General features: G+C 49.6%; 1 protein-coding gene across 1 annotated transcript; it reads right to left on the bottom strand.

Moving 5' to 3' along the window:
* Window positions 1-477: 477 nt before the first annotated feature.
* On the bottom strand, window positions 478-12,889 carry MYD88 (MYD88 innate immune signal transduction adaptor). Its single transcript, XM_061576440.1, has 6 exons — window positions 12,731-12,889; window positions 9,604-9,965; window positions 8,451-8,564; window positions 7,140-7,317; window positions 3,373-3,464; window positions 478-2,857 (listed from the first exon to the last, which is right to left on the bottom strand). Exons 2-6 carry the CDS (start codon window positions 9,917-9,919, stop codon window positions 2,706-2,708), a joined length of 852 nt encoding a protein of 283 aa, XP_061432424.1. The 5' UTR covers window positions 9,920-9,965; window positions 12,731-12,889; the 3' UTR covers window positions 478-2,705.
* Between the last annotated feature and the right edge of the window lie 2,441 nt (window positions 12,890-15,330).

The raw sequence follows: 15,330 nt of genomic DNA, 5'->3' as shown, positions 1-15,330 counted from the left end.
TGGATTTTTCTCCGGGTCCTCCAGTTTTTCCCTCCTCATTTCGAACCAACGTGCATTCAAGGGTATTTGGCTACTGCTAGAAATTTCCACATGAGGATGAGCCACTTCGTTGAGCTATCACTTATGCCAGGTCGCTTCTAAAAAAGAGCAATATAGCAACTCAGTAGGGCCTTACTTTGTAAAATAAGAAATTCTTTAAATAGTTTTTCAATTTCAAGCCAGGCGAATAAATGAAATTGATGCATTGACACTATTTTTCACTGTCTGTTTTAAAATAAAGTCAAGGGAATGTCTTATTATGCGGTAGCTCCATGTTTGAGAGAGGCCAGATGTGTGACTCCACAAGTTTTGGAGTGCGTCTCACTTTTTGGGAGTGCCTTCCCATCCAGAGAACGCGGTAATGAGCGTGCACACGACATCACTACAACACTCGCAGAGCATATCCCCAGCAGTAACCAAGTCAAAAGTGCTATAAGCTGAACATTTTCCCTTTATTTCATCAATAAAAAAAGAGGGCATATTTTACAGTGAACGTTTTTCCCCAATGTTCCCCACATCATGCACAACGTTTGGTCAGGTTCGCAGCGCTGGCGACGGAAAAACGATAATCCCCTACTGCAGAGGTATGCTTGTGTATTAGACACAAAGATTCCCCCCCCCCCCCCATAGCCTCACTTTTGGTGCAAGTGGTGTTAAACGAGCAACTACAAAGGGTTGGCACTGTGGCACACGAGGGGGATGGGATGCCAGAACCACTCCCCGGCCACCTTTGTCTCCCCCCAGTGGCAATGTTTACTACACACCACCACACCGGGTACTCATTTGAGGCCGAGTCGACCTAGGGGGAAAGTCCCAGGACCGACTTAGATATTCGTCACCAATGTTGTGGCCGAGGGGGGAAAACGAACTCGGATGGCCGGGGTTCGTTAGCACAGCGTGGCGTTGACTGGCTGTGCCCTACCGGCTCCCCACACGCGACACACAAGCACACACGTTCACACATTCGTACGTTGCATTCGTGAACACAATCGATAACATTCCCACGGTAGTCGAGTTTTTTTTTGGGTTAGAGCACGTCCATATAAAATGCGTTGACCTAGGGGAGTCCCAGGTCGACACGCTCTAACACACACAAAAAGTCTTATTAATAATATTGGTCGCAAAAAAGCCTCCTATGTGTTAAAAACTAGCATTCTCACGAGAACGCAGGGAACGGTACGCGATAATACGGGGAACGACTCACAAAAGTGCTTAGTTCAAAACTCCCACTGCAACACGTGCGCCCCCCCTAAACCCTCTCCGCTGCCAGACGCAGAAGTGCATGCAGACGGCTCGTGCGAATCTGTGGTGCACCGGATGAACGGTTCAACCCAGGAGGCTGCTTTGTACCTAGGTATGCAGGAATGTCGAACTACTTTCGCACTGTACGTAGCCAACAGAGCCGTTATTTTTACGGAACCTTTGATCATGCGCGCAACTCCATTGCGATTAAGACGAGTAAAGGAGCATCAACCATCATCATGGGAGCTCCGCTCATCCTCGCAGCAGCAGCGTTTGGCTGGCGATCAAACACAGACGGTCACCGCAGCGTGCACATATCATATGGGCTTCCACGGCCGATATTAGGAAGCCATTAGAATTGCAAACTTATTTTATTTAGAACTTCTTACCTCCGATTACCATGGTTGGCTAAGTACAGTGTGAAAGTAAAAAATACATACATACGTGTTTGATGAAAACAAAATATGCGTTGTGAATGACATTTTTCACCTAGTTTTTTTTTGTGAATTGAGCAGAATAACCGCTGACAGCGGCGGGTAAATGGAGAAATTTTAATTCTGCAAATCTTAAGGGGTGCAGATGCAAAGCAATCCAAAGCTAATCAACTTAATCCAAGCACTGTGCTGTTACGAGCTATTGGAAACACTACATTGGGGCAAATATTTATTTTATACATTTGAAAAAATCATCATCATTGTAAGAATATAAATTTACTCCATTTAAGAGTATGATCCTACAATACACCAACTCGTTTAGAAAATGTTATCTTAAAAAAATAACGACCCAATTCCACGCAGTAAATATCCATCAAGTCCTTGAAACAGCACGTCGCATTTGCCGATGGCATATTCTTTGGAGCGCGTGCCGACACGCATTTAACCGCCATACGGGCAGGGCAAAGCGACGAACCCCACACCACAAGCCCTAACGAGGATTATTTACACGTGGTGCCACGCTCACGGATATTTATATATTTCTTTATAAACGGGTAACAACCGAATCGTATCCAATCACCAATTCCGACAAGTTCTGACCGTGTAGCACCGCAGAACAGAGGACGCCCGACGACCTTGCAACAACGGCCCCTCTCGGCGGCTCGATCTAGAGGCTGCGACGACAGCAGCCAGAGCCTCCGTGGGCCGATCGATGCGAGGGCACCCGCGCACGTTGTGTAAATTGCGAGGGCCCACTATCCCTGCTCATTCCAACGAGGATGGAATCATCGCACGGCCGCTCACGCCCACACACACACCACCACTTCCATGCCGTGCTGCTGATGAGCTCTAAACGCAAGCCGAACGGACACCCAGGACGTGTGGAAAGTCATCGGGAGCATGGGAACATCTCACCTCCGTTACACACCTTGGGAACCCCCCCCTTCCCTTCACCCCTCGTCCTCCCCTGGCCCGAGGGGAAACCGTGGATCAGTACTTGATGGCTTTGGCCAGCCGATCCCAGAACCACTCCTTTGTGCTGATCTTGGTGTAGTCGGACATGGTAATGTGACGCAGGATTCCTGGGTAGGTCTTGGAAATCGCCTTGTACTTGACGGGAATGAGGCGCCGGCTTCGAGCGCCTGCGGAAGTAAAAAAAAAAACGGTCGAATTTTGTGAGCCGCGGGAAGATGGAAGTCTCCACTCTGGGAGAGTTGAATTTAAATTGTGCAGGAATGTTGCGTGAATCCTCGTCATTCTTCTGCACCCTCCCAGTTCCTCCCCCTCCCCCCCCATTTGCTTCTCAGCAGGGCTAGAATATTGCCGCTCGTCACGACACTGGGTTGTGGTTTAGACAAATTTCAGCACCAGCGGCCACCGATAATCGCAATAAGAACCAAACCGACTGCGAGACACCAACAGATGACTCGAGGTATGCCCCGCCTAACATTCAGAAGAGTGTGGGTACACCCGTTTCATTCTGTCCATTACGACCACAGAGCGTACAAGACCGTATGAAAGAGTCTCGAGGCCTTGACAAAACAAGCGATGGCGGATTAGCGTTCGAAATCGATGGGAGCCGTCAACTAACCCATTACCAGTGTTCCATCATCATCATCATCATCGTGCAATGCAATGTCCACATCACTGAACTCACCTGGAGCGATGCTGAGCGCGAGCTTGGTCTGGAAGTCGCACTCGCTGCTCTCAAGGAAATCATCGGAGATGATCACGACAATTTTGTTGCACCTGCAAGCAAGAGAGAGGAGCAACAGCAGCAGCGGCGCCGATGTTTAACATCACGAGCTTTCGACCCCCTGTGCCGCTGGAGGGAACTAATGGGAGGGGGGGGGCATCGTAAGACCCGATTAAAACTAATAACTAACTCTTTTACTAAACTATTTTTATTTGACCAGGTAAGGCCTGGCCACAAATGGTAGTTCAAACGAAGAGAGCTTGGATATCATCACATGGAAATTTATAGCGGCCAAATACTCGAAACACGTGATATAAAATGTGGAGGGGAAAAAAACGGAGGACTCGGAGAAAAATCCACGCGACCACAGGGAGAGAGAGACACACAAACTACAAATATACAGCAGGCGTCAGGATCGGGTCCGAACCCACAACCTCCTGCATACCGAGTCAAGTGGTTAACATCTCCTAGAAACCGTGGGGGGAAGACGCTGCCTTGCACTGCCGCTACAAACCACCACTACCCAGCCGTGGCGTTGCCCTCCCATCGCCTCGAACGCTTGGAGTAGATTGTGCGCGATCCGAGCTTAACTCTGCCACTGATCATTTTCCTACCGCGTCGTAAAACAAAACCCATGTGGACGCGTGGCTTTGCGCCAGCCAGCGGTGCCGATATGTTAACTCCCTCGTCTGGTATATAGGAGGTTGTGGGTTCAATCCTGACCCTGATGCCTGCTGTATATTTGGAGTTTGTGGTGTTTCTCTCTCTCCGTGGTCGCGTGGATGTGTCTCCAGGCACCTCCGATTTTTCCTTCCACATTTAGAATCAACATGATGCGTTTTAAGAGTATTTTTCCTGTTAGAAATGTACACACGATGATAAGCCACTTCATTGAGCTATCATTTGTGATGGCCAGGTCGCTTCTGAAAAAGAGCTACCTAGCTGCTCAGTGGGCCTTACCTGGCACAATAAATAAAATGTGTTTCGTTTATATTTTATAGCGTGCGTGGCCGTGGGGGGGACAGCGGAGTGAAACGCATGTCCAGTACGGGAGACACTGGCCGGCACCGTGGGAAAAATTTACCGATCCACCATCTCATCCTCCCTAATGCCAACATACTGGTGATGTTGTGGGGGGGTCACTTGTGAAGTCTTCCCCACACGTCTCCATGTATAGTGCATCGATGACGGGGGAGGGGTGCAGCAGAAGTGTCTACTACTAGCAGTACTATTACTAGTACCGTGTTTTCCCGCATATAACCCGCGGGGAATACCACTTTTTACAAACAAAATAAGACCCTGCGGGGTATATGGAGGTGCGGGCTATCCCAAAAATATTTTACACGTGTGACATGTCATAACTAGTTAAATTTTTTCATGGTAGGACTATCCACTAAGCAACACTTACCTTTGACTAAAGCACTGCTGAATAAACCACTCACACTAAAATTGCACATGCTATCACGTTTTAAATGGTTCGAATTGTTTGTACAATGAAACGACAATGTTTGAAGTGGGCGCACTTTGTTTACCGTAATACCTTCAGTGGCTGTAGGGGGGTGCGAAAGTTTCAGCTGAGGCTATGGATTGCAGTGGGAAGGGCCTTAACAAGCATCTGCCAGACGCGGAATCATAATTGCCGAGTCCCTTAGCCTGCTGCTATTGGCTGAGCACTATACAGTCGCGACCATGAGCTTTGTTTCAAACTTCCAATGGCTTTGTTGCCAGGAGCCAAGTGCGTTACCGTAGTGCTGTTATTGTCTGCGCAGTGCGCAATCTACCAGTGCTAAAACTGTACAGGGGTAACTACCGGTCCAGTAGCTGTAATATGATGAGGTCGAATGCTGGTAAGCCTAACAGTACGCTTACTTACTTGTCCACCAGTTATGTGTTATTTATGTATTGGATATTTACTTTTGTTACTTATTTACTGTTTTAAGTTCACTCGGGTTAGTTTGTTTTCTTTGTGCACATTATGATTTTAATGTTAACAATTGATAGTGGAATGTATTACAAAAGTAAACTTTGTATTAATGAGGGAATTAAGCTGCGGTAACGACGTTAAAGAAATGAATGTATGCGGGGTATATGGAGGTGCGGGCTATCTGAAATTTGTTTTATACAAAACGCTATTTTTGCGGAGTATATGCGTCTGCGGGTTATATGCGTATGCGGGCTATATGCGGAAAAATATCGTAGTAGGTGAGATTTCTAGTAGTAGGTACTCTACGATGCTATGATTCACCATCCCAGTAGTAGTACTTGTGTAGTGGTGATACGCGCTGGGGTAGGGATCGTGTGCCAGCGCGTAGTGATTGGCTGTGTATGTGGTGACGCGCGCTGACGGTGGAGGATCAGGGGTCAGCGCGGGGTCGTGGGTTACGTGGTGCTGATTGGCTGTGTGCCGGTGACGCGCTGAGAGGGAGTGATCGGGTGGCAGCGCGGTGTGATTGGTTGAGTAGTGTTAACACGCGCTGGGGAAAACGGATCGTAGAGATAGCGCGTCGTCATTGGTTAACTAAGGAGCGATGCTCACGTCGACGTCCGCATCAGCTCCGTCTCCCGTGAGCAGGGGCTATAAAAGGGGATGCACACAGGCGTAAAGGCAGTATGTAACCAGCGAAGAATGAAGACGGGGATCGAAGAGATAGGGCCCTGCGGTACCTAGTCCCGCTGTCCTAACGGGACCGGGACTCTGTGTAACCCAGAGGCGAATGCATTGTGTGTAGCCATAGGCATAGGGTCTACACGAGTTGAATGCATGGTGTGTAGCCAGAGGCATAGGGTCTACACGAGTCAAGTGCATTGTGTGTAGCCAGAGGCATAGAGTCTACACGAGTTATGTGGAGTGTATAGTCAAAAGAATAGAGACCACACGTTGTATTGTGACACGACAAGATTTAATAAAAGTGTGTTACCCGTCAAGAAGTTCCTGCCGTCATTTCCAATACTTCACTTGTACCTACTAGTAATACTACTATGACTAGTAGGAGGTACTGTGCCACGTCATGATCCACCATCCCATCTTTAGTAGTAGGTACTACGACTACTAGCATCGTCCGTACTACTAGTAGTAGCACCTACCATCTCACCTCTTTTCTTCGATTCAAGTACTTTAGATTTACATTCTGGTTTTCAGGAAGCAAGCCTGGGCGTGAACCAGGCTGTGCCTGCATGAGATGATTGCACTGAAGCTGCAGACGTGTGGGTCTGGCAGCTGTGTGCATGTTGAACTCCTTTTGCACAGTACATAGCCAACCGTGCTAAGAGGAGGTGCGGGGGAAGAACAAACTAACCAACAAAAATCAGTTAAAAAAATGAGTTTTCAATCGAGATGATGATTTAAAAGTGCATAGCTCTGGGGAATTCCTAATATCGGAAGGGAGAGCGTTCCAGATGGCCGCAGAAGTGCATCTGAAAGCACGCGATGAAGTGACCACCGTCTTTGTTCGATGGTTAGCCAAAAGCGGCTGCTGCTGCCGCAGCGAGTATGACCGGAGTTCGCGTGATGGTTTATGCTCCTTGACAAGATGAGTAGCAAGGTATCTTGGTTCATTGGTGGCAAGAACTTTGTGTGTACAATGAGCGTGACATTACAACATATTTGTTTGGCAACCGGAAGCCAACGCAGCTCAGCAAGCACGAGGACGGACACGACGCGTAGCCAGAGAAGTTTGTACACGCTGCCGAGAGAGCAAGCGGGTGAGCAAGCGAGGAGCGAATGGTACCGGTTCTCGATGAGCTCGCTGGAGATGGTGTAGACACACTGGCCCGGCAGCACGTCGCGGTCCATCACGCACAACTTGAGGGAGTAGGAGCTGCGCTCCAGGTGTTGAATCATCTCCTTGACGAAATCGATGTCGGCGTAGCAGTAGCAGACGAAGGCGTCGAACTTCTCCACGTACACTGAAGGCACAGAGGGCGGCGAGGCGTTGTCTCATTTGTTTTTTCATACCGGCCAGATGCTCGACACCGATGCTCACAGTTGTGTGTGTGTATGTATGCTGAACTTTTTTCGCACCGTACGTAGCCAACCGTGCTAATCGGAGGTGCGATGTATGTATATTGATCTTTTTTCGCACCGTACGTAGCCAACCGTACTAATCGGAGGTGCAGTACTAATCGTAGGTGAATATTTATATAAAAATCGCAACTCCTGAATAAGCCACAGAGAAACTCCACTTATCCGATTCAATGAGAGGGAGCTCAGGAAGGGGGGGATCTATAAGCTGCGTGTATCTAGACAAAAATACTCCTTTTGTCTCTCCCAGTGACAAAAAAAACGGTAAACAGAAAAGAGAGGTTGCTCCCCCTGGCTCACTCATCAGCTCGGAGGTGTAAGCGGAACAGAGCGGTGCGCTTCCGTGAGACCACGGGGCCAGGAGACTCGAGCGTGCGCGTCGGCTCAAACAGTCCCCGTGAAAATTACTGCCACGTCCAAGGTCCCTCCTCGTAATTGCACAAATAAAGCAAAAGCTGTGTGGGAAGTTTGCAACGAACAAATCAGGTGGCGTAGCATGGCGTGGCCTGGTGCCCCACATATAGTTCCAGAACGGGACGTTCCGAACGGGAACCGAGGCGGACGTCGGTGCGAGTTCCGAACGGGAACTACATGTAAAATGTACATGGATCAGAGGAGCTGCACAGTATCGCCGTCTATCTCTTTACGAAAGAGCAACTGGTCGAGGTAAGCAGCGAGATGTTAACGCCCTCGCCTGGTACGCAGGAGGTCGTGGGTTTGACCTCAACCCTGACGCCTACTGTATATTTGGAGTTTGCGTGTCTCTCCCCGTGGTCGTGTGGCTTTTCCTCCGGGTCCTCCGATTTTTCCCTCCCCATTTTGAATCGACATCAAGCATTATCGAGTATTTGGCTGATATAAATTTCCATACGATAAGCTGCTTTATTGGGCTATGTTATGTGCCAGGTCGCTCCTGAAAAAGAGCTAGAGCTCAGTGGGTTTTACCTGGTAAAATAAAATAAATAGTTTAGTTTTAGTTTAGCACACACTGCAGTGATGGCACCATCACAACACTGACCTTCGGGAACGTCGAGCATCGTCACACAGTCAGGAGGCTCAAAGGGCCTCGGTTCAGAGCGGGGAGGAGGACGACCACTCTTCTTCTCCGCAAGGAAACGCACGCAGTCCTGTTCTGTGAATGTGCACACACGTAAAAAATTAAGATCTCCAGTAGGCCCTCTAGTGGCATTGGGACAAAGGCTATTGGCAAGTACTTACAACATCAAGATCCTCGACATAACCTTAACAGACTGTTGGGGACATTGCTGTTAACGAGTAGCACCTATAACATCAAGATCCTCGACATAGCCTTAACAGACTGTTGGGGACATTGCTGTTAACGAGTAGCACCTATGAAGGCTGGTACGGTACACGAGGGGGTGGGTGGCCAAAACCACGCCGGCCACCCTTGTCTCCCTTGTGCCGATATTTACTACACTGCACCAGGTACTCATTTGAAGAAAGCACCTACATGCACTCACACACACACAACATGCACCTTTTCCACATACACGTTTCTGAGATTTTTGGGGGGAACCAACAATTGATCGTTCTGGCCTTGAGGTGGTGAAAATGAGAAAGGAGCTCATGGAACAATAACTACGTGAGTACGCCACTGATCCAACAGGCACCACCGGAAAAGCCTGGGTTAGAATTCTTTGCCTGAGACAACGCCTGGCCGAGCGACAAAAAGCCCACTTGTGTTGACGGGGCTTTGACGTCACTCAGTGCAGCCCCAAACTGTGAGAGCAGAGCAAGAGTCGGGAAGCAAATCGAGCCGCTGCGCAGCATCAGATGGCCGCCATGGTGGCTAGGAGATGCTAACTACCTCGCCTGGTATACAGGAGGCATGGGTTCGATCCCAACCCTGACGCCTGCTGTATATTTGGAATTTGCTTGTTTTTCCCTGTGCCTCTCTGAGTTTGCATGTTCTCTCTCCCTGTGGTTGCATGGATTTTTCTCAGGGGATCCTCCATTTGTTTTCCCTCCACGTTTACAAACATGCCTTTAGGAGTATTTGGCTGCTTCTAAATTTCCACACAACGATAATCCACTTCGATGAGCTGTTATTTGTGATGGCCAGGTCGACTTCTGAAGAGCTACTTAGCAGCTCAGTGGGGCCTTACACTTGATATAATTTTATTTTTATTTTAGTTAACTGAGGAAATCACCGATGGCCGCCTGCAGGTCAGTGATGACGTCATGGCGCTCCAGCTTGAGCAACGCGTCCAGCAGGGCGCCAACCGTGCTGTTGTCACGGGACGTGCAGTCGTCCAGCAGTTTCCACGTCGGGTCGGGACAGCGGTCCATGTTCCTGATGTGCAGGTAGTCGAAGCCCAACTCCTCGGCCAGGCGCTCCCAGTTAGCGCTGCCCAGCAGCACGGGGTTGAGGAAGAGCGCCAGCTGCTTGCGCACCGTCGTGTTGAGGGCCCGCAGGGGCACCTCATGAAAGTTAACGGCGCTGGAGCGTGGCTTAGCGCACGCCATGGTGTCCCCGGTACCTCCGCCCTCGTTCAGTTCGACAGGTGTCGGACTGCAGAGTGAGGGGGGAAAGTTGGTGAGCCACTGGGAGCAGACGCACGCAGAACATGGTACACCACAAAGACAAAGGTTCCTCCCCCCCCACCCCTTAAGAGACTATAGGGGGCACAAGTGCTGTTGGCGAGTAGCACCTATGAAGGCCAGCAAGGCACACAAAGGGTTGGGTGGATAGCTACACGCCCGACCGCTTTGTCTCCCCAGTGGCGAGATTTACTACACACCACACCGGGTACTCATTTGAGGCTGAGTTCGACCTAGGAGAGGCCCAGTACCAGTTCAGATAATCGTCACTGGTGTTGGCCATGAGCGAGAGTTGAAACCGGGTCACCGGCTTCGTAGCACGGCGTGCCGACCGCGACGCCACCGCTCCCCCAGCACACGACGCACACACATAGCCATGCACATATAGTTACACACGTGTACGTACAACACACACACAACTTAAAAACTGGGATTATAAATATATTATTGGTTGAGCGCACCGAATGCACAAAACGCTGATTAGTGCCACAAGCTGCAGGTGGCCGACACCTCGGCTAACCAATCACAGGGAAACTACTTCCTAAAATATTTTGAGGCTTCAAAGTGCGATCAAAACTATTTTAAAACTAAACAAATGTTTTATTTTACCAGATAAAGCCCACTGAGCTATGTAGCTATTTTTCAGAAGCGATCTGGCCATCACAAATGATAGCTCAACGAAGTGGCGACTTATCCCGTGGAAATTTATAGCAGCCAAATACTGTAAACGCACATTGATCCCGAATGTGGAAGGGAAAAACCAGAGGACCCGGAGAAATATCCACGTGACCAAAAGGAGAAAGAACATGCAAACTCCAAATATACAGCAGGCATTGTCAAGGTCAGGATCGAACCCACGACCTCCTGTATACCAAGCGAGGTAATTAACATCTTCTAGCTAACATGGCAACCTAATTAGGGGTCAACCTCACCACCTTGTCCCATGAGGCCATACTGGGGCTGAGGGGTTTCTCCATACCCGTATAACTCATAGCAATGCTCAGCAAGTCAGTACGATCCCAACTTGGGGGGTAGAGTTCAGATTGGCACCAGTAAAATTCCTGCCTCTTTCGATTGCTGTTCGCAGCAACCCCAAAAATGCCGTTGCTGGCATCATCGTCCTCTATTACCTCTATCTCAAGAACGTGGACCGTCTCCATCTGGTCCGACATCAATTACCGCAATTTATAATGGAGGCCACGGACTGCGCCATGGAGCTTTTATCGGTAAACAAGCTACTGTATTTACCGGGTAATTATTCGCGCTACCTTTACCCTACCGGGTAATTCTTCTGAGCTACCTTTACCCTACCCTTTACCTTACCCCTTGGCATATCGAAATCTTTACCTTTACCCTTTTGCCCGGTAAAAAAGGTAATTTACCTTACCTTGCCGAGGCCTATCTGGAGGCTGTCAAGATGGCCTTTAATAAACTGTTGGGCAAGTTCTGTTGGCAAGTAGCACCTATGAAGGCCGGCACGGCACACGAAGGGGGTGTCCAACACCACGCCCGGCCGCCTTTGTCTCCCCAAGTGGCGATGTTTACTACACACCGCACCGGGTACCCGTTTGGGGCTGAATTCGACCTAGGGGAGGCCTTGTACCAATTCGCATCGTACGTAGCCAACCGTGCTGACAAAGGCACATACAATAAAACCTTGGATTGCGAGCATAATTCGTTCCGGAAACGTGTTTGTAATCCAAAACACTCGTATATCAAAGCACTCGTATATCAGTTGTGATCACATGATGCTCGGCAGACAAAGCGTATACGTACTACTCGTATTGCAAGACCTCGCTCGTTTATCAAATTAATATATATTTTAAAAATGTGCTCGTCTTGCAAAACACTCGCAGACCAAGTTACTCGCAATCCAAGGTTTTATACACATTCAGTAACAAACGTATAAATATACACGCATCCACCTATTGCAGTACAGTATATACGCAGGAAATCCATCAGAATAAAAATTTTGAAATGTTTGGTCAATTAATTTAATGTTTTGCGTGCACAAACGCCGACTCTATTACACTGCGATTAGCACTGTGGGCTACGTACGGTGCGAAAGAAGTTCAACATACATACACTGTAACTAACTTACAAAGAATAAGTCACGCAGAATTACACACCCGAAGGCGAACACAGGTTAACATGACAGACAAGTAGCACTCGGAAAAGGACAAAGATCCCCCGTACAGCCTTAGCTGTTAGCGAGTAGCACCTATGAAGGACGGTACGACACACGAGGGGTGCGTGGCCAACACCACGCCCGGCCGCCTTTGTCTCCCCAGTGGCGATGGTCACACCGCACCAGGTACTCATTTAAGGCGGAGTCGACCTGGAGGAGGCCCAGACCCGGTTAATTTACTCAAATACAAAGATACCCGCTGATTATCCTTAATAGACTGTTGTGGAAAGTTGCTATTAGCGAGGAGCAAGTAGCAGCACCTCCCGCAGGCCAGAGCGGCACGCGACGGCGCGGGCGCGTGGCCAGCACCACGCCCGGCCGCCTTTCGTCTCCCCGAGAGGCAACGTTTCGCACACCGCACCAGTGACTGACTCATTTGAGGCCGAGCCGACCTTGGGGAGGCCCCGGGCACCCGTCCGTCCACGCGCGCAACGCCAGCCGCCAACACGGGCGGATCAGCGCGGTAATGGCGCCTTGGGCCCTGCCGTTTGGACTCTCACCGGCCTAGTGGGTGGGCCCCATCACACCGTACCTGGGAGATAAATTACCTTAGTAAGGTGGGGAGGGGGGCAAGGAAGTGTTATCCCAGTAGAGCAGAGCCGGGGGGAGCCCGGGGGGAGCCCGGTGGGAGCCGCAATGAGCCGCAGCTTCCAACGCCGTCTCGTCGCGATCGCTGCCTGGACCCGCGACTCTTCCGGGGAGCTCCTGGCTCTGACGTCATATGCAAATGAGGATGGGGAGGTTCCCCCCCGCCCCCTCCCCCGACCCCTCCCCCGCCCCCCTCCCCCGGCCCCTCCCCCGCCCCCCTACCCCTCCCCCCTACCCCTCCCCCCTCCCCCGGCCCCCCGGCCCCCCGCCCCCTCCCCCGCCCCCTCCCCCGGCCCCTCCCCCCTCCCCCGCCCCCCGCCCCCCTACCCCGCCCCCGGCCCCCCCGCCTCCGACCCCCGCGTGGTGAAGTATGGACACAAGTCCATAATAAAGTATTCTTTGGTTCTTTCGGTAAAGTCACGTAGATAGATATTTTCTATTTTATTTTCTATCTACGTGACTTTACCGAAAGAGCCAAATAATATTAATTCCTGCAGTCACGACCGTTTTAAGTCAAAATCCATTATTTTGGCCTATTTAATAAGGTTTTGTCACTTAAATGAAACGTGCACAATTTGTGACTACCTCATCAAACACACACACACACGCACTGTTTGTGCGTGCGTGTGTGTGTTGGAGAGTAAAACCCAGGCAGACGTTTACAAATCGAGTACCGGAGCGTGACGTTTCGCCGCTGGTGATTACAAGCGTCTCCCACGAGCCTCGCGCCTTCAAATGGGCGCAGACGACGAGGGCTTTAAACCGCGTGGGGATCCCCACAGGCAACGTTGACGCAGGGTGGATGGGACTGCTGCATGAGTCACAAGCAGGCTGAGTCACTCGTCAAAGTACTCAAATGTGTACTCTCCAACACGCCGGTGTGCTCAAGTAGTAACTAAATGGCACGTTTAGTTTACGTGACAAACCTTTACTAACTCGACTTTTGCTCGTCCAAGGACGGGTGTATTGCAGTAAATCTGAACCTTGCAAGCGAAAAGCAGACCGCAACGTGATATGCATTGCATCAATTCGTGTGCAGTTTGTAAGGCCGCGGTGACACAGACCTATTGCATGTGAAGGTGATGATCCCTTGTTCATCCCGACGTCTTTTTTACTTCGATGTCTCAACAGCAGCGTGACGGAGACCGCGTGACGTGAGGGTTCTGCCTTGTGAGTGAGGGCTGCGAATGGACGCCGAGGAGGGGGGAGGAGGCGCCTCGCCCCCCCCCCATGTGGAGTGACGTCACCCGCTAATTAGGAAGTCACCTATTAATGATTATTGATGTGGGGGGCTGTTCGATGTGGAGTGACGTCACCTGCTCATGATATTAAATGAGTGGTGGGGGGGTGTCCATTTGGAGGACGTCACCTGCTCATGATTATTAATGAAGGGGGTCTGGTCTATGTGGAGGGACGTCACGAGCGTTAAGGACAGATTGGGTGGTTATAGTATCTATTGGGCTGTGTCGGGTGGTGGTGGGTTAACGACACATTTATATTTACGCGATCTAACCCAAAAACAAACCTTTATTAAATCTTGACTTAAAGCTTTCGTGACTGCAGGAATTCATATTCTTTGGGTCTTTCGGTAAAGTCACGTAGATATGTTCAAAGAAAATAACAAAAAACGACGTTTCGATCGCAATACAAGTGCTTACATTTGTAGCGATGCTCTACTATTCTATTCTTGCTAAGGAGATACACGCGAATGTCGAGGTCTGCTGAGAGAGTCCGTGTGGCTTGCTATATGCATGTATATGTATGCTGAACTTCTTTCGCACCCGACGTATATTATCGTGCTAATTGGAGGTGCGGGTGAAGGACAACAAACTAAACACAATAAGCAGTTCTAAAGAAATTAGTTTTTCATCTTGATTATTTATGTGCATAGCTCCAGTGGCTTCCTAATATCAGAAAGAAGAACGCCGGCTTGTGCCCGCCCTCACAGTCGGGAATATTTGCGGAATACACCACGCCGCCATTGACCGAGCAACCCAACGTTGCTACCAGCTCCCTCAGCAGGAATGTGTTCCCGTTGATTTCAGATGTTGATTCCATTGGTTTCCATGCAACAGGTCCACCCATACTCTGCAATGTACCAATGTACTATCAATTTGCTTGTAGCACAAACGAGTTAATCGAATTACAATGTTTTTTTATGTTATCGAAGGGGTGTGTATTCCTTAACAGCTGCTCGTTTAAAAATTGTTAATCGGAATAAAAAAAATCTTACATTTGTATTATCATCAGGGTCGGTGGTGTAACGTGCGTCTCTAACTCACATCCACTCCCGTCTCTCTGACCTCCATCGTTTACGTTAGAAAGAAGAGTCGTTGCCCGAAACGTCGGCTGTAATATATTTGTACCTGTTAAAGGCATACTGCTCTTGGCACGGAACGTGTTCGCTGCTTTTGCGTCACTGCCAATGCATCAGCAGCAGCATTGAGTCACTGCCAATGCATCAGCAGCAGCATGGGTCACTGCCAATGCATCAGCAGCAGCATTGAGTCACTGCCAATGCATCAGCAGCAGCATGGGTCACTGCCAATGCATCAGCAGC

The sequence above is a fragment of the Lethenteron reissneri genome, chromosome 61, assembly GCF_015708825.2.
Source record: "Lethenteron reissneri isolate LAM-NWPU_2019-01 chromosome 61, ASM1570882v1, whole genome shotgun sequence".
In the NCBI taxonomy this organism is placed as follows: domain Eukaryota; kingdom Metazoa; phylum Chordata; class Hyperoartia; order Petromyzontiformes; family Petromyzontidae; genus Lethenteron; species Lethenteron reissneri.
Note: the sequence above shows the minus strand (reverse complement) of the source record. Positions and strands in the feature narration are given on the sequence as shown.